Source organism: Nothobranchius furzeri, chromosome 11 (genome assembly GCF_043380555.1).
Source record: "Nothobranchius furzeri strain GRZ-AD chromosome 11, NfurGRZ-RIMD1, whole genome shotgun sequence".
Taxonomy (NCBI): domain Eukaryota; kingdom Metazoa; phylum Chordata; class Actinopteri; order Cyprinodontiformes; family Nothobranchiidae; genus Nothobranchius; species Nothobranchius furzeri.
In genome coordinates, this window is record NC_091751.1 from 28666514 (window position 1) to 28689805 (window position 23292).

The 23292-nt window shown below is 43.1% G+C and overlaps 1 protein-coding gene across 1 annotated transcript; it reads left to right on the plus strand.

The window, feature by feature from the left end:
- The first annotated feature begins 13378 nt into the window (after window positions 1-13378).
- gja4 (gap junction protein alpha 4) lies at window positions 13379-18368 on the plus strand. The gene is made up of 2 exons (XM_015940963.3): window positions 13379-13489; window positions 17140-18368. Exon 2 carries the CDS (start codon window positions 17149-17151, stop codon window positions 18178-18180), a length of 1032 nt encoding a protein of 343 aa, XP_015796449.1. The 5' UTR covers window positions 13379-13489; window positions 17140-17148; the 3' UTR covers window positions 18181-18368.
- The last annotated feature ends 4924 nt before the right edge of the window (window positions 18369-23292 follow it).

The following is a 23292-nucleotide window of genomic DNA, read 5'->3' on the forward strand; positions in this document are numbered from 1 at the left end:
ATTACAATGCATTTTTAAATCCAGAATCAAGACGTGGGTTTCCTAAAAATTCTAATTGCAGGAAGCCTGAAAAAGATCCAGTATCCACATATATTACGTCATTTATGGACTCAGCTTTGCGGGCATTCTATGAGCAGAGAGGACGCAGCGGTAATGGCTCAGATACTCCAGCTGTGTCCTGCGCGTGGCCGCTGTTATATTCACAAAATCGCTCCACCAAAACAAAGTCATTTGTTTGTGATCGTTTATATCAGCCCATATTCTCTGGTACTTCATGTACTTTTCAGCTGAGTTCATAATCTGTGCCCCGGTGGTTTCAACTCATTGCTGCTGGAGCGCAGGGCATATTAAGCTTGTGTGTGTGTGTGTGTGTGTGTGTGTGTGTGTGTGTGTGTGTGTGTGTGTGTGTGTGTGTGTGTGTGTGTGTGTGTGTGTGTTCGGTAGATCCCTTTGGCTGATTAGTTAGAAAGTCAGAAATCTAATTTACAGTTTTTCTGGAAGACGGAGAAAACATGCAGCATGCAGGAAGGTTAGAGAGCGAAAGGGCAGAAAATTATTCAAATAAAATCAAGAAAACAAAACAAAGTGCTTGAAAAGACAAAAAGTAGGTGGATTTATAAAAGCAATAATATTTAAGCGTTTAATATTTATACGTGTGATAGAATCAGATCACCCCAGAAGTCAGTCCCACATCCAGGGCCGTATCAAGGCATTTGGGGACCAAGGCAATTATGGGCTTGGAGCCCCCACCACCTCACTCCCTACTCAGATGGCCCTATAATGGGCCATTCCCATCTGTACCGGGTCGGCCCGGGCCGGGTAGCCCCAGTCGGCCCCAGCCTGGCCCGGTTGATTCCACACATCCTTGTCTTAAGCCCATGTGGGCTGATTCTACCCACCAATCAGAGGCTTGCTCTAATGGAAGGTGTGAATTTGCTGTCAGCAGTGGGCGTGTTGGCCCTGGTCGGCCTGAAGCAGACCCCCTCGAGAAGAGGGCTGAGAATGAGCCTTGGTTGGCCCGGAAAAATACCAGGCCACCCAGATATGTAAACAACCTATGCTACCCGGCCCGGGCCGACCCGGTACAGATGGGAATGGCCCATAAGATGCAGCATGCTGAGAGTACAGATTGTTGTTGCTTTTATTTAATAAACAATCATTTTAAAGCACTGTTATTATATCTGACTGTTTTAACAGCAATCCTGGCTCAGACACCACATCACCTTCCACATATATGTCATGAGCTCACTGAGCGTCACATTACCAGATTCATATTGAAGTTGTAGGTGAAAGTAACTTAGAGTAATGCAAACGTAGTGTAATGCCTTACATTTCAAAATCAATAATATTGTAATGTAATTAATTACTTTAAAATGAGGGTAACAAGTAATAAATAACGCATTACAGTTTTGAAGTAACTTGCCCAACACTGGTGTTTAACCATGAAATTTAAATGTAATAGGGTAAAACCCAGTGCATTTAACGTAATGCTGCACTTTAGAAAATGGGTTGAAATATAACATGTTGGTGGAGCTGGGTTCCGACTATCGGCTTGTGGAGCTCTCGGGAGACCTCTGTTTTCCACCTGTTCTCGCCTCCCCGCAGCCTGGCGCATCTCTGTCTGATCGCGGCTTCTGTCTGCTGCGCGGGCTGACGGCTTGTGGAGATCTGGGATGGAAACCTTTCCACCCGGTTCTCCCCAGCGGCAGCTCTGCGCATCTCAGATCGCAGCGGTGCTTGTCTGCTGTGCGGCTGCTGGCTAGTGGAGCTCTCGGAGACCTCTGTGTTCCACCCGGTTTTACCCAGCGGTCAGCCCGGCGTATCTCTGTCTCAGAAGCTCTGGTGTTGTGCACAGTTAACTCCGGTTGTAGCTTAAAAAGCAGCTAAATAAAATCCATCAGCATGGTTAATGCATGTAGAGCTGTAGGCTGCACGAGTAGAAAAAATGACATAGTTCAAATTTACATGTTTACAGCTAATAAAATATACTGAAGGCAGTGGTTAATGGCCAATTCTAGTGGATAAACTACCCACATCATGGCAGACAGTCTCATGACCGAATAAAAAAGTAAAACATCTGCCCCACTGAATGACTTATGTGCTACGTGTCATGGCGATCGTTCAGCGCTAACCCATAAAACATAGAAGACAACCAGTTACTCCTTTGTTTGTTCAGCTGTGAGAAGTGTAGGTGGCCGGTTCTGAAGACTGTCGTCTCACAGCTAGCCAGCCATTCCAATCGGATCTGGAAGCTTTGTGTTAAACACGGCTAACTTTTAGATGTTTCTTTTGTTGTTCTTCTGCACAAAGACGTGTTAGATTATCTAAATCCCTAGGTTTTATTTTGCTATCTTAAATCGCAGGGGCACCAGTCTGGATAATGGCTGGAGACTGGGTTCTTGCCCTCCAGCCTGTGTGGATGTGTGCATTTACCCAGATGTAACTTTCAATGGGTCTATTAAACCTACTTTACTTCGTCTCCTTCCTTAATTTGCAAAACAAAGTTCTCTTCTTCCAGAACTGATCATTATTCCTGATCAATACACAGTTTCATGTTAAAAAGTTTAACAGGCCCAGCAAAAGTACCAGTTTTATAAACATATGATTGAGAAGCTCTTCTGTGGGGTTGCTGTTTCCCTCCTGATAACCACCTGCGGGCAGCCCGGCGGCGTTCTACCCACACCACCAAGGTACTTCCTAACAAACTGTCCTTTTCTACCATTTGTTAGGAAATCTTTGTTACACAACATGGATTATGGATAACATCAGTTCTGTAAACAATTAACTGCTTTCCCAAAACAACCATCTTGACTTTTATATCGGGAATCTAGTTCTGGAACCTGCCCCCAGTCTTATGCCACACAATCTACCTGCAGCATCCGTTTCGTCCAGCTACACTCGAAACCATCACACGTTTTAGAAACACTGCCAGCTCCTGAAGTGTCTTTACCAGGGGTAGGCAGGCCTGGTCCTCGAAGGCTGCTATCAGCATGTTTTAGTTGTTTCCCAGTTCCAACCCACCGGACTTTAATAGTAGGTGATTAACAGACTTCTGGAGTTTGATGACCTGGTGAACAGCTAGTTCAACTGTTGAATTAGGTGTTTTGGAGCAGAGAAACAACTAAAACATGATGGCTAGCGGTACTCGAGGAAAAGGACTGACTATCCCTGGTCTTTACACTCTGAGCAGAAACCATCCTAATGAACATTTATTGGCTCACTGGGTCAAAGTGTGAAATCCAAAATGTGTGACATCATGAGCTGCTGGCCCATGGCAGGACATTCATCATGTGGGTGGGGGGGGGGTTAAAAGCTGCAGCCTTGCACCACCTGCTTCTCGGCCCATCCTACAGACCAGCTTGTGTCTTCATTAGCACTCGTACACGCTGGAAAAGCAGAATACTGATGCTGTAGTGGTCATTTTTATTTTAATCACCACATACTTGCATAGTCTTTATGCAGGTTTAGTGAATCATGTGTTGATTTGCTACAAAAAATATCATTAGAAGTTAGATTTTCTGGAATTACAATAAAACAAATTTTAAATGTGTGTCTTTTTGTTACTTCAGAGCAGAAGTGAGCAGCATGTGTTGTTCTTACAGGCAATAAAGCAAAAATATTTCATGCATCTCACTAGACAAACATAGTTTTGGTTCAATCAAATGATTAAAGTAGATATTTGTTACTGAAAGGACATCTTAATTAATCAGCATGGCCAGCTAACCCTAACCCATGCCAGTATGTCTAAACCCTACGTGTGTCATCTCAAAGAACGTGCTTATCTTTATGGTTTTCCCCTGTAAAAATAGGAATAAGGCTGCTATGCTGTGCTTCTGCCAGCAGATGTCACTAACAGCTTCATTTTAGAGCTTCAATCATCAACAGAAGTTTCCTCTTCTGTCAGCTTCACTTGGGGTCAGAGTCTGCTGTCCCCACAGGACACGACAAATCAATTGCCTCCTAAAGACACGGCAGTAAACATTGGTTCTGCATGATGATGAACTTGCTGCTCTGGGCATTTTGGTGTGAGAAAACTTCTCGACCCTTGTCCTGCTTTTCTGATAAAGCTGTCATCAGCTACCAATGTGCACTTTCGTGGCATTGCTCCAAGATGGTTCAATCAATCAATCAATCAATCAATCAATCAATCAATCAAAGCTTTATTTATGAAGAGATTGAGATGAATTTATAAAGGTTGAGATTGATGGTGTCAGGGAGGAGCTCCTGTAAGCCCAAAAAGACTCAGAGACAGAGAGCAAACATGGGTCAAGGTAATTAACAAGAGCTTTCACACTTTATCACATTAACATGGTGCTTTTGCATACATTTTCTAATCACATGATAAAATAAATAAAATAATGATCAACTAGTGATATGAGGCCTGGTTTTTGGTGTGTGGGTGCCATTCCTGTTTGAGTTGTGTGTCGTTGCCCCCCCCCCCCCCCCCCCATCAGCACATCAGGGTTAAACCATCGACATATACCTACAGTCTCTTCAGAAACCCGCAGCTCTCCAGTGTTTTGCATATTTTATGTAACGTGTGGAGCTCAGAGACTGTAGCTGCTGTAACTCTGGCATGTTTCCCACCAAAGCAGCAGGAGCAGAAACACACTGCAACAGCCACACACACATGCACACAGGGGGCGTGATGCATCTTAAATAAAAGCAGTTACATACTCCTGAAGTCTGCTGTCCTCACTTCCCTCCAAGCCATTTATCTGCAGATGTAATGATCAAAGAATAAAGGAAGACGCTGATGTGTCAGGATGACTATAAGTTTTTTTTCTGTGCAGCAGTCAGGTGCACGGACCCGGACTTCTCTGTTTAATCTGCATATCGACACATTGTCATGGGTGCACAGGTGAGTGAGGCAGAGGTGAGGATCCAGATGCCGGGAAGAAGGCAGGCAGGCAGGAAACGTTTAGAGGTCTTTTAATTAGGAACACACCTGACAAGAAAACAATGGACAGACAAGGAACACAGAACTGGGAGAAAGGGCGGTACCGGACGCCCAACGCAGGCCAAGACGGAGTCTGGGGGGCCGGCGTCTGGTGCAGAGGAGGAGGAGAAGACGGCGCCTGGGGGCCCAGCGTCTGGAGCAGAGGAGGAGACGACGGCGTCTGGGCGGCCAGAATCTGGCGAGGGCAGTGCTGGCGGTGACTGGAGGCGGGGTCTTTGGAGCCGCTGGAGGCGGAGACTTTGGAGCCGCTGGAGGCGGAGACTTTGAAGGCGCTGGAACCAGAATCTCTGGAGGCGGGCCCGCGGAAGGCAGGACAGCTGGAAACAAAGTCTGTAGCGGCTCCGCTGACTTGACTGGAGGCGGGTCCGCTGCAGGAGTGGCCACTGACTGGACTGGAGGCGGGCCCGTGGAAGGCGGGACCGCTGGAAGCAGAGCATCTGGAGGCGTGCCCGCTGCAGGCGGGACCACTAGAAACAAAGTCTCTGGAGGGGGGTCCGCTGCAGGCAGTGACGCTGACTCGACCGGAGGTGGAGTCGCTGCAGGCGGGGCCACTGACTCGACCGGAGGCGGGGCCGCTGGAGGCTGGAGCCGCTGGAGGCTCCGGAGGCGGAGCCGCTGACTGGCCTGGTCAGCTCAGCTTGGAGACCGGCGAGCTCCATCGGATGGGCTGCAGGCTCGGTCCCTTGGCCTATCGACGAGGGAGGTGCTGACTGGACTGGAGATGGAGGCTGGGGGTCCAAGCTGGCGCGCAGAGCAGGGGCTTCTGAGATGGGTGCCACCACTCTGCTCCCTCGACCATGCCATCTAGTCCCTCTCGTGGCCCCCCTGAAATTTGGAGGAGACCTCGGGAGGGGTGTCCTCCGGCCGGGTGTCCCGTCCACGAGACGTCCTCGCAACCCCCTCTGTGACACACATGAAAAAGATCCAGAAATGAGTAGGAATACCTGACTGTCTGATTCACATCCTGGAGGTGGCACCCCACCTGGACATGAAGATCAGGACAGGATCTATAGTTGAGGGTTTCTGGTTTGGGAATCCAACGGTCTGACCTAATGTTTTGTCTTTTTGCAGATGATGTGATGCTTTCAATCTATAACCTTCAGCATGTATGGAGGTGGTGCCAAGTCATGTGAGAGTCAGCTTCTCTAAGGCTGATGTCTTGGTTCTCCACTAGATAGAGGTGGAATGCTAAACTAGCGTTTTGAGTCAACGAGTGGTTTGACTAAAAATGCAACTGAATTATAGATTAGTAATAGTAATTAGTCATGATTGTCTCCTTAAAACTGCAATAGGGAAATTGGAAAACAAGTTTTTCATGCCTCTTAACATCATTCTAACATAGTATAGGTATAAATATGTTATGAAGATTAAAAATAAACAAAAATTTAATAAAGTGGTTATTTTGCATTTGTCTAAAAACCTCCGCCAATACCAGCTTTGGACTGAAAGCAACCATTGGACCATGCGGTTGTTGATCTTACAGAACCACCGCACTTCCCTGCATCCTCATTTCATGACACACTCATGTATTTAGCAGCAGAACACCACTGGTGTGAGAGGTTCTCCTCTCAATAACATCAGAGAAGGAGAAACAACCGGCTGCCACAACTTCAGCTTTAGGACAAACTACCAGAGTCCCAAAAAGAAAAACACCATTTGAAGTCACGGACAACAAAAAATGTTTGGACCTGGAAAATGTGAGTGAACTGGTGCTTAGTGCTCTCTCCTTTCCTCTGGAATCACGGGTTTCTAATCAATTTGATTTATTTATTTAGCAGCAAATCATGACAAGAGGCTTCTCAAGTCACCCCAAAAAGTAAAACATTCCAGTTCAGTTCAGTTTCTGGTTCCTGGTCTTGTCACGGTCTGGGTAACCCTCCTGTTTGTTTTCCCTGAGTTTCCCTGCAGGTGGGTGTGGCTGAGATTCCCCAGCTGTTTGGCATCGTCATCATGGCACCACAGAATATTTAAGGAGCAGCTTGACATCTCTCCACGCTGGTTGATTACTCAGTTTGGGTAGATCTGTTTGCCAGTCCTGCACTTTATTCAAGTGATCTGTCTGTTTGTATTTTAACCCGCTCACCGCTGCTTAGGTCCTCATCTGTTCCAACTACTCCTACAACAATAACTCTGGCTCTTCACGCCATGTCTTGCCGCTCCACTCTGGTTGCCCGCTCTCAGTCCCCCACCTCCACCTGCTCCTACCTGTTGGATCACCTACTCACGCAGACCGGACTCACCTCTCCCCCCTGCTTCCCTTCAGCCTGAAGAAACATAAGCCAAAGAGACTGTTCTTACCATCTGCCCCTAAATCCATCAGTATACTCACCTCTGTTCTACTTCCTAGATTATGTCCCCGAGTCTGCCGTTATTCCTGCTATTTTCACAGCGCCTTCAGTTCCTGTTTATTATTCTCCTCGTTTTGTTATTTTTATAATAAATCTTATTTATTCTACCTTTTGTTTACTTGTTGTGAATCTGTTTGTCATGGGTCAAACATCTGGTACCCAGCATGAAAGGTCTCTGGTCATGCAGGGACGAAACTTCCAAGAGGAGGGGTGAGTGCTCCATGACCATGTTTGCAGATTCACTAGGTGACAGATCTTCAACTCCTGTTGAAAGGCTCGAGTCGTTGGTGCTACACTTTGAGATGGTACAAGTCTTTAATGACTTCATCCAAATTAAAAAAGATGAAGGAGCTTTATTTGTAACACTTTTCACACAAAAAAATCACAAAGGGGTTTGCTTTGGTCTGTTGTGTTAAATATAGTTCTGGTTTCCTGGTCCATCTACCCTCATGTATGATCATCTGGTCTGGATCACCACTGAAAGGACGAGGTCCCAGACACATGTCTGAAGTGAGCTTCCTCCACAGGGTGGCATGGCTCAGCTTTAGAGGCAAGGTTAGAGCCTACCTTTTGGAACTAGAATTGGGACAATATTACCGGTTCATTTAACTTCTACCAACTTTTGTAACATGTATTGTAACTGTGACTTTTGCTTGGTACAATGTACCGTATTTTCACGACCATAGGGTGCACTGTGTTATAGGGCGCAGCTTCAGTTATGGGTGTCTTTTTGGTATTTAACACATACAAAAGGCGCACTGGGTTATAGGGAGCGGGCGCAGGCACGGTAAAACTTACCGGTAAAACATCTGTGCGGGCTCGGGACTCCGAACATATCAGTGCAAACCAGACATTGTGAAAATTATAAACAGCCAAAAGCATGCTTCCCTTTACTGGTCCAGTCCTGGTTCAGACCTGGTTTAGAGCGCACGTGCACTTCCTCATTGCGTGCGCTGATGGCTCGTGCTCTTCTAATGGGCTCGACACACTGGAGGCAACTTCGCCTCTCCTCCATTCATTTTCAATGAGACATGCGCGACAAAGCGATAATCGCAGGTCTCCCTCCTACTAAAGCCGGTGTTGTGCCCAAAAGTGATCGTCTGCCAGAAACTGATTGCCGTCCGCGGGAGCGCGTGCAGCTGCTTAAAGCTGCAGCACCTGGATTACTTGCGTTGCTACTTCTGTGCAACTGATATAACGTATAACTGCTGGATAATCTTTAAGGGAAAAATAAAACTGATAATATGCAATTTCCAACCTGCCAAAAAGTGATTGCTGCCTATAACTTGTCACTGAAACAATATTTCTGCATCACACTTGACTGATATAATTCCGAAGGACTGTGACACATTATATCCCAATCAGTCTCTGAATAACTTTTAAAGGACCATTAATACCCATAATGCATTTTCAGCTTGCCAAAAAATGATTGCGCCCTATAACTTGTCACTGAAACACTATTTCTGCTTCAAACTTGCTGCATGTCATTCAGATGGGTCATATGTCAAATATTATATCTCAAAAAGTCCCTTACAACTGCTGGATAATCTTTAAGGGAAAAATAAAACTGATAATATGCAATTTCCAACCTGCCAAAAAGTGATTGCTGCCTATAACTTGTCACTGAAACAATGTTTCTGCATCAAACTTGACTGGTATCATCCAAAGGGGTTTTATGTGACACATCATATCTCAAACAATCTCCAAGAACTGCTGAATCACTTTTAAAGGAACATTAATACCCATAATATGACATTTTCGACCTGCCAAAAAGTGATTGTGGACTATAACTTGTCAATGAAATACTATTTCTGCTTCAAACTTGGTGGATGTCATTCAGAACCGTCATGTGTGACCTATTATATCTCAAACAGTCCATTAGAACTGCTGAATAACTTTTAAAATAACATCATTACCGATAATATGCCATTTTCAGCTTGCCAAAAAGTGATTGTGGACCATGCAGCCTCCCGTGTGTCGAGCCCATTATACTAAACTAAAAAAACGACCTATTTTTAGACAATCTGACAACTTGTCAAAACAGCAGTTTAGTAATCCGTGAGAGGGAATGTGCTTCTGAACATTAAAAACCCACAAAAACATGAGATCCTTTTGCTGTCGGTGGAAGTCTCACATATTCAATTGATAAAAAGTATCATTATGTAGCTGAGAGAGAGAGATGAAGGCTGCACGAGTAACGAGATTGGCGCAAAAAGGAGCCGCTTCGCTGGGAAAGCAGTGGCGCGAACGGAGTAACAACAAATAATTAGACAGATAATGATGGTAAACTTCATATTTTGGAGCGATCCGGACAGATACATTGTCTCTGCAGTTTAGTAGGCTTTTATCAGGCTTATATAAAGGATGATGAGAAGGATAAATGTCCACTAGGCAGTTCAGATAGTACGGCTGTTTTTTGAACTGGAAGCAGAGGAAGTGGACGGAGACTCACAGCCGGAGGATGATGATGATGATGTGGCAGATCCACAGGTCTGTCTTCGCTCACGTCCACACGTTCACGCCACGCCCCTTGTCTTCTACTACGTTCGCGTCTCACAACAACACAATAGGCGCACCGCACCATAGGGCGCAGCGTACATTTTGGAGAAAATTTAAGACTTTTAGGTGCTCCTTATGGTCGTGAAAATACGATAATTCATGTTTTGTAACACACAACTTTCATTTTGTAATGCGTAACTTTAGTTTTGTAGCATGTAATTCTCATTTTGTAACATATAACTTTTATTTTGTAAGTTGCAGAAAACAATCAATGTACAACAGGGGTGTCAAACTCAAACTCACACGGGGCCGAAATGAAACTCTGGGACGGAGTCGAGGGCCAAACTTAATATTTTTTGAAAAAGTGACGGCAAATTTAAACCGCACTTAGACACTGATGGCTGAGGGTGTAAGTGGGGTGGTGCGGTGGCATCAGCTGGCATATGCTGGATGATGCCCGCACTGCCCACTCACCACAGCCATGGAATACACCTCATGATCACACAACACTATATTGGAGCAGGCGGAGGGAGACTAGGGGTCTTAGCCACCTCTGTTGTTGCTAGGCTTCCCGGGGCTGGAGGCTAGGAGGGAGATATGGCCGTCTGGTTGGGGTCTGGGGTGGTGGGTTGCTGTGCTCAGCGTTGGGCGGGGGAGCCTGCTCATCAGCACCCCAGCAGAAAGGGTCAAACTCTGGTTACCGGTGATGTTGTACCCAATGTGCAGCAGTACCGGGACCAGAGTGAATAGGGTGTATGGGGAGCATGAGTGGGTGTCCGGCGTGCATTTTTGTAAGTCTTTGGTTGTATGTGTATGTGTGAGCATGAGGGAGGGAGCGTGTGACTGTGTTTGTGTATGACTGTATATGTCAGGTGGGGCCTTTGGGTCCTCCCCTCTCCTGGAACTTCTCTTGATGATATAGATCTTCGTCCCCCCTCCCCCTGCCACACCTGGTGTGGGGGCTTGTGCCTTGGTCTGCCTGAGTGTTCGTGGCAACCGGATCTGGGGGTTTAAAGATTTTGGCATCTGCCTGTTAGATCCCGGTGGCTGCCTGGTGGCGTCTGGGTCCCTGGGCTCTGCTGGGTCCCCGGCGGGGGTGGTCGCCCCTGGGTCCCGGGCTCGGCCGGCTAGGGGGTGGGAGGCAGTGGGCAGTGCGGCAATCATGATGATTGGCTGGTCAGATAAAGCCTGTCATTGGTTCTTTGGGAATGAAGTTAGAATTGGGACAAAATGTTTTGTACTCGTAAACTTGAGTTTTGTAACTGTAGACTGAGATGTGTGTTTTGAGAGTTGTGATTTGAAACTTGTACATTGATTGTTTTCTGCAAGTTACAAAATGAAAGTTTCATGTTACGTACCAAATATTATGTGTTACAAAACTATAGTTATGTGTTACAAAACAAGAATTACATGCTACAAAATGAAAGTTACAGTTACAAAACATGTTACATGTTACAAAGCTTGGTACAAGTTACATATAATATTGTCCCAATCCTAGTTCCATACTCCCTCTACTGGGAGCTCATAGTAGACCTGCACATAGGATGCAAACCTGATCTCAGTCAACTGATCTTCTGGACATATTCCACTGAGAGGAGATCCTGGGGAGACCTATCAGTTGAATAGCAGCAAAGAAACTGCTCCAACTGGTCCTCGGGGACCAGGATTGACACCTTCGGTCTAAAGAGTATTTTCTGTTTGTGAATTTGCCCAAAATGACTGCATATAAATCAAAATTGACAGAGTTATCAGGATTTAATGCTGGGAGCAGCGGGCAGCAGAGCTTTGGTCGAAATTGATTTCGGAGAAGAAAATGTGGAGCCTGCTGTGTTTTTTCTCTTAGCAAAGAGACAGGCGTGATTCAAAACAAGACTTTCCATCACCTTCATCACAAATATATATTTGGCTTGTTCAGGCCCAAACAGGGTGCAGCTCTGTAGCTCAGTGTTTCATTTCCATCCTATTTGACTTTCTGATCCTTTAGTTGCACATTTGGGTTGAAAAGAGAGTGTAAACTAAGTCAGGACCTGTGTTTCCATGTAAATGACACACTGATCCTGCTGTAAATGTTTTTTTTATTAACGTTATTAATATGACAGTGTTGGCCTCAAGAACTGTGAACACAGAATTTTATGAATGCTTGTTATGAAAATGTTTTAGTTTTGGTGTGAGTAGTTCCTTCTTCTCTTAGCTCTGAGGATTGTGTCTTGTCCTGTTTCTCAGCATAGATCCTCCTGATCCACGCTTCTACAGATTTTGTTTTATTTTATCATAGAAAACATTCTTCTGACAAGTCTGCATCTTCTCTTTATACAAGACAAATAATCACACAAAGTGTTGCCTAATTGTTTGTCAAAAGTAAATTACAGATCTTTATGAATACTTTCTGTTTAAAATGATCTAAAGCTGTGCAGTAGTTATGATGGAAGTATAAATACCAAAGAGCCAAAGGGAAGAAGGTGTTGCTACTTTAATTCATAAAAGTAAAAAGCATTAAGTTAGAGAGGTGCTGCAGGAATTAATGGATTTCAGCAGGAATCAGTAAAAAGCTGTGTGGGACAGTTTTTACAGGATCCTTCAGACTAAATGGGAAAACAAATGCTGGGGAAGATGACCTCCATCTTGGAAAACCCCTCCCACCCACTGAATCCCACGGTGGAGACCATGGACAGCTCCTTCAGAGGCAGACTGAGACATCCCAGATGTAAAACTGAACGCCACCGTAGGTCATTCATCCCCTCTGCAGTACGAGTGTATGACTCCTCACTTTAACTGGTACTGGCATTATCCTGGTACACAATAACATCAATGCAATATTCAGTATGTGGTTAACACTGGTGCAATACCAGATGTACACCATAAGTCTTTTGCTGCATAGTTCTGGAAACACAAGTTTCCTTTTTATTTGTTGTTTTTAGTGGTTGAAGGTTACAATAATAGCTTATTGCCTTTGTGTGTTTAGCTCCTATCGTGTTATTATTTTTCTTCTTATTCCTAAATGTGTGCGCTGCTGTAGCAAGTGAATTCCCGACTGTGGGATCAATAAGGTCTGTTCTATTCTATTCTATTCTATTCATTAAGAGTATTTCAGATTTGAGGTTGTTTATTGGAAATCAGATGTTTGGTGCCCTCATGTGGCAGAACGAGGATTGACAACAGTGTTGCAGCATTCAGCTATTAAAAACACGTGTAATGACATTGTAATGAGTTAGAAAATAACATAGTACCTTTAGACGATGCTGGTTGGAGGTATTTTTATTCCTAATTACTTTTTTTATACCAATTATCCCAGTTTTGAGAAAAAAGTGACTGAAGGTGAATTCCTCAGAGCAACTTTTACTTTGGTGTTTATCTAATTGCTTTCATCTGTTTCCATCCCAGAGTTTCATTATGTCGCTTTCTGTCCTTTCAGCTTTTGTTCCAACGTCATAAATGCAGTGGTCCTGTTGAAAGGAAGTTAACCCCATAACCACACACACACACGTCCATGACGTCCAGCTCAGTTTGACTCAGGTCATCCTGCTTCCTGAGGGAGGGTCTGAGAAGCCTGGGAAACTTCTCCCACTTTTTTCAGTCTCAGCGAAGCGTTTTAGAGACAAGCCAGCGGAGCTAAGAGACATTAAACAGTCCAGCTGAGACCAGAGGGACAGTAGGGGACAGGACCACTTCAACTCATAGAAAGGTATGGAGACCAGATTACACAGGTATACAAATGTATATAGTTTATTTAGTCACAATAGTTTAAATAAGCTGTTTATCTTCTTCTTCTGTGAAATGATTGGTGTTGAAATATTACCTAGAATATCGAGTAAAATCTTAATCTATGATTAAAACATCAGAAAATCTATTTTCCCAGAATTACTCTTGACAAAAACCATAGAAATGTGTAAATATTTTAACATCTAACTAACATTACCTCCTATTCTACCTTTTATTTAGAATAAAGAGATTTTGTGTGTCTTCTCTATTCTGTTATTTTTAATTCTCATTTAACTCAAACACATGATTGCTTTTGTCTACCACGGCGTGGTTTATAGAGACAGAAATACATTTTAATTTATCAAATAATTCTGAGTTCTGAACCAGCCCTGGTTTCATTTTACTCATCAGATGAAGGAAAATCAACATCAAATCATTAAAGGCATAAAGAGACATCACAGCAATGAAAACACTCTAACACAGGATGTTTATTCAGACGTGTGTGTGTGTGTGTGTGTGTGTGTGTGTGTGTGTGTGTGTGTGTGTGTGTGTGTGTGTGTGTGTGTGTGTCCCTATATGTTAGGTAATCCTGGTTATCTTTCACCATGAATCTATGAAAATGTCCATCGAAAAGTTGTTGAAAATGAATTTTGTTGAAAATCATCACCAGCCAGCTTCGTAACATACGTAATACTCACACTTCCACATTTGCACCATTGAATTGTGCGATACCAGCCAGGGGTGCGAGTGCGTACCGTGTCACGATTCTCAAGCGCGGAAGTTGATCACGCCCCTTTTGCATCAATGATCTGCACTTCACCCAGGTCCACATCGCTGTTGACTTGGGAGAAGGGTATTACCCACAATCCATTGCTGTGGGAGAAAAGGCTCAAATGCATTTTCTGAAAATGTGTATTTTTGAATGAAAGTAGTTCATTTTAGGACGATTAGCTGATGCTCTGAATTTTTCAGACAAACCAGCAATAAATGTAAATTTATTTAAAATGACTGTTTTGATGTTTGTTTGAAAGTTAAGACAGGTTTTTAATAAAAGTAGCACAGCAACCAGCATCCCGGCCTGCGTTGGGCCAATGTCGCCATGCTCCCGGTGCCAATTCTGCAATTATTTGCACACTTGTGTACCACGCTCTCGAAGCCCTATACTTCCTCCAAGTGCATTCCACAGAAGACTGTGAGTGTTGAGATCGGGCCATATTAGACATCATGTTTCCTTCTACGGGAGCCCGTGAAGACAAATCAAATATACTGGTTTGTAACAAGCAGTAACAAAACTTTCATCATTCATAAACATTGATGTTTTACACATTTACCTCTCCACCAGGGAGGAAAGGGAGTCTAATGTGCTTGTTATTTTGCTGGAGGTTGTGCTCGCAGGGATTTTTGACCCTAATGACCATCCGTTGGTAAGGTCTTACTCAAACACAAAATTACCGCTTGCTTGCAATGATTTAGGTATGTACTGCCCCCTATTGCCATGGAAAATACACACCATCACTTTAAATACAGGTGTCAACTCTGGTGTGTGTAGGAATGAGTCTCTCACATCATCACGGAGGAGTGATACGCCTTCCAAAAAGTTCTACTTTTGTCTCACCAGTCCAGTTTACGCCCTGCACAGCGTTAGATGTTGTTCTCTGTACTTTTGATCTCGAATCTCTTTAGAACGGGGCAGAATGTGTTGCTTCTTAAGATCTTTTAGTCATGTTGTCAGAGGGGTTCTAATGAAGTCATTTGTAGCGTGTTGGGTTGTTGCTACATATTATTAAATGATCAATAAGATGTGATGTTCCATATAAATATGAATTATCAATCTGATTGGTCTTTGAATATTTGATTTAATACTACCTTAGTTTTTTTTTACTATTCAGGCAACACACACACATATTAACTCAGACATAGTTTATAAAAATGAATTTAATTCTATATTTCTAAACTAATGATCATACGCGACAAAGTGTGAATGAAATGATGGAATGTTAACTAGATGTTTGTAGCAAAACCTTATTAAGTATCTGAGAGATCTTGTGATGTCTGAGTTGTAAAATCAGTTTGGCTGTAAGGTTTAATAAGCTGTAGATTATTCATAAAACCATCAGACGCCAGTGTGCAGATCTACATACCCTTTTGTGTTGAAGGCCCTCATTCAGGGGGTCAAGAGGTCGGAGTGGACCTCTGAGTAACAGAACCCGTACAGCTCCGAGTACGACCCTTCTGCTCTGAGATACCTTCCAAGTGACGGCAGAAAGCTGCTGTGTCTATTTTGCATCTGATGCACTCGCAAGTGTTGCAGACAGGCTTTGAGTTTGAGTCAAAAGAGAGGATGGTCCCAAGTGCTTGCTTACCGAAAGGCGGCGTAGAACTGACTAGATCAGGAAGTGATCTCGATTTTTATTAACTGTTTTTGACAAATTTAGACAAATCAAAATTTGACAAGTTTAAAAGGCGTTACCAAAAAAACTCTGGAAATCACTCCCTCACTCAAATGCTTAGAGGTTATTTCTTAGTGTGAATCATGAAGGTTTTAACCATTAATGGTAATACGGTGACATTACTGTGTTCATACTGATAGATTAAATTATTAAATTCAACAAACACTGATCTGGTGTAACTTAAGATCTCAAATGAATCATTACAGGAAAAATGTTAATTTTTACTCATCATTCATTCATGTGGAGTATTGGACACATTATTCAAACACTTTGGATTTAATCAAATTGTTCATTCAACAAAATATGATTATTTGAAGTTTTAAAGCCATTTATATGAGCCAGGGAAGACGAGCTTTGTTCAAAGAGGACAGATAAGAAGTCCTGCATCTTGCAGCCTTGAGGACTCATGACGTACGCAGGACTGGTTAAGAATATCGGCTCAAGTTCATTTCTTCTTATCGCCACCTCGGTGTCAGATTGACCTGTATGAAGATGTTTGGCCTTTAAGTTAAAAGTTAACTCATTTTTGATGAAAAAAGTGGCCTTTTGGCACGCTACACATTTATTACTTCTGCAGGTGTGGGTGTGGCTGGTGCTCATTGATAAATGTGATTAATGAACAAAGTGGGACAGTAGGTTTTCCATAAGAGCTCTTTTCTCTGAGCAAATAAAACCATCATTTGAAAACATCAATTTGTTTTTACTCAGACAGTCTTTGATGGTCTGAAACATTAAACTTTACTTCAAAAGAAAAAACATGTCTCCTGAATTAAATCACCCGAGTTGTGCTGTGGAGCAATAAAAGCTTCAAATTAAACCGTGTTTCCGTTCTTCAACGTCTCCACGAGGAGGAGGAGTTGGAGTTTCTGTGAACAACATGAGCTCATGGAAGAACTAATAAAGCACAGCAGCCAAATCTGAGTGAAAAGGGAAGCGTCATGCTGAAGCAGTTGGAGAAACGTGGCATGTTTATTCCTCATTAAAAGGTGTTTATTAAACCCTCATGGATCCTGTGTATACGGTCTAAGTTTTGGGATCGGCAACTTTCACTCACCTTATTGTAAACCACGAGGAAAACATCTGTTTGTTAAAAAGAACAATAAAACCAACGTTTAGTGCCTACAGAAACAGACGATGGTGTCATTTGACTTCAGTCATATCTGTGTCCATCTGTCCCTCCCAGGAGCGGAGGATGTCCAGAGCTGACTGGTCCTTCCTGGAACACCTGCTGGAGGAGGGCCAAGAGTACTCAACAGCTATTGGCCGAGTTTGGCTCACAGTGCTCTTCCTGTTTCGTATGCTGGTTCTGGGAACTGCTGCTGAGTCGGCGTGGGATGACGAGCAAGCTGACTTTGAGTGCAACACAAAGCAGCCCGGCTGCACTGCCGTGTGCTACGACAGAGCCTTCCCCATATCCCATTTCCGCTACTTTGTCCTCCAGGTCATCTTTGTCTCCACGCCGACTATCTTCTACTTTGGATACGTGGCCGTAGGAGCCAGGAATGTTCTCAGAGACACAGAGGATACGGATGGGAACGACGGGAGGAAAACGGGTGTGACTGATTCTGGTTTTAAGGAGAAAGAGAAAGACAAAACTGGTGAGAATGGAATAAATTCTACAAAATCCTTTTCTGAGGCTCCTAAACTGAAAGGCAGGCTGCTGGGAGCATACGCCTTCAGTATCCTGGTCAAAGTCCTGCTAGAAGCTGGATTTATTGCTGGACTTTGGTTCCTATATGATGGATTCTTCATTGCAGCCAAGTTTGAGTGCACAGGTTTCCCGTGTCCTCACACTGTGGACTGCTTTGTCTCTCGGCCCACAGAGAAGACCATCTTCACCATCTACACCCAGGTGATTGCTGCAATATCTCTGCTCCTCAACATCGTCGAGCTCCTCCACCTGCTGATGCTGGCCGTTTCCCTTCGGCTGAAGAAACGGAACTACCTACCTCGGTTTGAGCCGGTCCCCTCGGAGCAGCACATGGAGGCGTCGCAGGCGTACAGCACAGGGAGGCTAGGGGAAAGCTCGTTACCCAGCAACCCCTGTGAGAGCTATGCTGACTCGACCACAGAGGTTAACTGGGAACCAGGAGAGGTCGGGGACAACCTGCTCCCAAGTTATGTGAACTGCACACAAGATATAAGGAAAACTAATAAACACTTCCAGCAAACTGGGAAAAATCTGAACAGCTCTTTTAATTGGCAACAAAAAGATTATGTTTGAGGCTCATGATCCCGCACACGACACTAGACTAGCAGCAGTCACTCAGCTCGGTGGAAGCTCTGCCTCACGGGCCCTTTCTCAATACTCGCTAGTACGTTCTTGTGTACTTAACAAGCACAGCAGGAAGTCCATTCTACCGAGTGGAGGACGAGCACGGCATTTGGAACAGAACTGTACTCCGTGGCGTTGTGGAACGATCTGACATAAAAATAAATGTTTCGTTTGTCCGTTAAATAACAATGAATACATAGGGCTTGTATAATATTTAGTCCAGTCTTGATCAAATTTTGTGTGTGTGTGTGTGTGTGTGTGTGTGTGTGTGTGTGTGTGTGTGTGTGTGTGTGTGTGTGTGTGTGTGTGTCCTTGCAAGGAAATTGAATTGTAGGCACATTCTCTTTGGATTTGCACTGAACCCCCACCCCACCTTAATGGTTCTGTTCTTATCATGGGATGCACTGGTCTCTGGGTCCTGCTTGATTCCCAGAAGGATAATTGCTGCAGATGCACATTATATTTTTCCATTTGCACCCAGTGACTTCTGGTCACTCACAAGTCAGGGGACATGAGCTACGTTCACAAGTGCCAAAATTCCCCTATCAGATTAAAATCTTGGTTGATCTGAAATCCCAAATCTCTGTTTACATGGACACTAACTGAAATGATCTGGTCATGCTTTGAGTATACATGCACCAAGCATTCAGTCAGGTTAAATTGGTTGAGCATGCGCAGAGTTGTCTTTCCTGGAAAATAATTGTAAACAAACGTCGTCTTGTCCGCATATATTTCCCCTTGCATTTTATTTCCTTGTTGTCTAGTTTTATAGTTTGCATTTTTACCTGTATGCTTTTGTTTTTGCTGATCGCTGTGACTAAGCTACAGGCTTAGCGGTAACGCTACAGGAGAGGAGAGCAGGACAACTTCAGATACGGTATCTGTATTAAGAGGCTTGCTTACTAGAGATAACCCCAACCAACATCCACACAGTTTACGGACATGTCAGACAGCGGCTTACTCCCCATCATCTCGGCCATCTGCTCGTAGAACTCAAAGCTGGCGGGGTCAGTCCCACTTTTGCCAATTAGAGTTTTTGCCTTGTAATATGCCACTTTCAAACGTTTCCAGCGATTTTTTATTTGGTCGATACTTCGGTGAATTCCCTCTTCCTGCATCTTTAGATGTACTTAAGTGTATAACCCGGTGTTTCTAGACTTTCGGCCATCGAGACGTTCAATAATATTGAGCTCCCATAGTGTTTCCAGTAAGAAAATAGCAACAGACCGCTTCTGTTTACCTCTCGCCATGTTTTGGACTTGTCCTGAGCATCTGCAAAGGCGGAAAGCTGAAGTTGTACACATGCACAGTGGGCATTGTTGTACTCTAATAGTTGGAATGATGATCAGATGAAACCACCTCTCTCAATCAGACACATGAAGAATATTTGATCTAATTCATTTGGATCACTTGTGCCCATGTAAACGTAGCCATGGTTAGCCTCAGGGTTTGTTTCAGGGTGCTAGTTCTGGTCTATAGGGCCTTACATGGACAAGTACCATCATACGTTGGTGATCTTCTCAGTCCTTACACCTCCAGCAGGTCCCTGAGGTCCAGTGACCAAAGCCTACTGGTTGTGCAGCACCAGGCTAAAGACCAAAGGTGACAGATCATCTGCTGCTGTGACCCACAGACTCTGGAACTCTCTCCCCCTGAGCCTGAGATCAGTGGACTCAGTGGTCTCCTTTAAGAAGCAGCTGAAAACTCACTTGTTCAGGTTTTGGTGGGACGTTGAGCTGATTCTTCCTCACTACCTTCTCCTAATCCTGTATTACCTTTTCTTAGTCATTTTCGTTCTTCCTACCAATTATATATGTATATATATATATATATATATATATATATATATATATATATATATATATATATATATATATATATATATATATATATATATATATATATATAATTTATTTAATGTTCCCATTTTTTACTACAATTTTTTTAAATTAATTGTATATATATATAATTTTTTTAAGCTTTTGTTATATTATTTTTTTGTTCTCGTGAAGAGCATCATGACTTTTATCTTGAGAGGTGCTAATAAAACACAGTTTCTTCTTCATGGAACCAGGACAGCGGGGGAGGAAAGAAGGATTCTGATCATAACATTTCAGCTTCAGAGGAACTGGAGACCAAGTGCTAAATTTTACTCTAACTCAGAAGTAGCATCATTACTGCCTGGACATGAAGCGGTACAGAAACATACAGGTTCACTGACACTACGTGATAAATGGAAAACCTTCTAAACTTTATTTTGTAAAGAAATAACAGTGTTGATATTTACTATTTTGAGAACATTAAAATGTAAAAACTAAAACTATCAGCTCATGGTTGTTTTTGGAATCAAAGGACTTTTATTTTTGACATATGATGCCTCTGAGTTTCACATGCAGGCTGAATAAGAAAATGCATTTATCACCTGCATTAGCTTCTGATAGGAAACGCTCGCATTAGGAAAGCCACTCAGATCTACGTCACACTGAACATTAACATTCATAGACTCGTGACAGGGAAGGCTGTTGTTGGGTTAGTGTCTAGGAGAGTGCAGAGCACTTCTCAGCTTGTAGGAATCACCTGAACGAGGGAAGTAAATTTATCTGTTTTTACATAAGCGGGCTTCAGCTTTGCAGGAAAGGAGATTATCAGACTGATCTGAGTGTGTTTGTGCCATTTGGAGTGCCCCCCCCCCCCCACCATCACCACCACCACCACACCGAGAAGTCAGATTTTTAATGATTTTCAATTCTCAAACTGGTGGACAAGGCCGGGGAGAGGACGGCCTGGAGCTCCCTAGTTGGGATGCTGCCCCCGCGACCCGGACCCGGATAAGCGGAGGAAGACGACGACGACGATAAAATCCAGACGTCAACAAGAGTTCTCATCCATGCTCTTATAAAATGATGTGATATTTATTTTTGGATGCAGCACAACAACACCTTTAGTAATTTACTGAAGCGTTACCATGGTGGCAAGCAGTTAATTGGAAATTGAAGCAAGCCGGGTTTTTTAAAGCATTTAAACTGTGTGTGAAGTCAAAGATATCCTTTTAATAATTTGATGATGACTTAAGTCTGAATGATGTCTCAGCTGATAGAGAGGAGCCTGTTTCCTTTGCCAACCTATGATGAAGAGACATTTGTTTTTGGTGCCAAGTTCAACGCCTGCTCATGCTGGCATTGTTTGTTATCTCAGTCTCCATGTGATCTCCACATGTGATTACTGCACAGAGAGCTAGCTAGCAGGGGTCATGGAACACATTGCTGCTGTCCGCCCAAAACAACAGAGCTGCCTTTTCCCTCATGATCAGTGAGGGGAAAAACACACAGTTAAGGCAGATAGTACAGGTTATCAGAACTCTTTCAGCAAAATGGGACAGAAATAAAGGTTTCCTTGGATTAAACCTGATGATCAATTATTAGACTTGATTTTGTAATAAAGAATCTTTAATGTCTGCCTCAAATACAACCAGTGCAACCAATGAAAGTGAGTTCAATTTAAATCTGTTCAATTTAAGTAAAAAAAAAACTTTCTCTGCAGCTTTTTGATGAGAAATCCTTAAAAGTTAGACAGGGATGGTCTGAGGTCAAGCGTCACCACGACTGTTTCCTGACATTGTTGAAATCTCTGCTGATACGTTTCCTCGGTCTGTTGCTCAGCCACACTTCTCTGATAATAAAAGAGAGGGAGTTGTTTGGTTGTTGATGTCCGTCTAAAAAACAGCTTTTATGCTGCAAACCAAAGGGTACTAAATGGTCTTTAAGCTAAGTCTTGGTGGTATGAATGAAACCCACGTCCAGAGCATCTCTCAAGAGTTCATCTGCACTCGGTTCAAAGAGATTTTTATCGTGTCTGCTATACTGATGAAAAGACTTCGAGGCAAATAATTCTCATGAACCCAAACATTCACATGGATAGAGACCAGCGGGCCTTAAAATAGCAGCTAGAGGTTGGACAAGGTCAAGAAAGTTATGTCAGATCTCTGTTCCTGGATAAAAATAGACTTTGTTTTCCATCACACTGCATGGACCCCTTTTCTAATCCACTCATGTTGTGGAGCGCCTGTTTGAGGACAATCCAAGCATGTGCCAACTCCTGCTTCTTTTTCTAGACATCACCCTGAACAATACAGACAATTTGTCTGTATTATTAACAATGTTACATTCATGCACAGTGCTTCTAATCTGGGTATTTGGAAACTCAACAAAACAAAACCAAAAATGATTTGACAAGTTACCAAATTTAAACACTGGACAGGAAGTAGATCAGCATCTGTTTCCTGTTCCAGCATTGTTGGTCTGCAGAGATTGGTGGACAGGAATTGTTTTACCTGACAATGGTGCTGTGGTGGGTATTGTTACATTGTTTTGTCTTTTCTCCCTCGTGTTTTTTTAACTAATGTTGCAGATGCTCAATCAGGAACAGACATGATGGAGACAATTAGACAAAATGTCTTTTGTGAGTCTGGAGTCAATAAACTAAATAAAATTAAAGCTAAAATCATCACACACTGGTGAAATTCATCTCTGCATTTGACCTATCTCCGTGGGGAGCAATGAGCTGCAGCTGTGGCGCCCAAGTCCATCCCTTAATGCTGGGTGTTTAAACCCCAATCTTCCAGTCCCAGGGTAGACACTCTACCACTAGGCCACTGAGAAGGTCTTAATATGTGTGTGTGTGTGTGTGTGTGTGTGTGTGTGTGTGTGTGTGTGTGTGTGTGTGTGTGTGTGTGTGTGTGTGTGTGTGTGTGTGTGTGTGTATTAGGGATGGGACTCAATAAAAAAGAATTATCTAATTAATTAGAGGCTTTGTAATTAATTAATCTAAATTAATCACATTTTAATTGTTCAAGAAAATGTGCCCTCAAAGCTATTTTTTATTAAAATTATGAAACAGGCAATCAAACAATAGACTTTATTATTGTAAACTAAAGCTTTTAATTATCAAAATCAACTAAAATAGTGATGAGTTTCCTAAATCCTTCATCAGTCCAAGCAAGACAATTCCTTTCTGTTTTAGTAGCCATTAACAGAGCATATGTATATATATATATATATATAT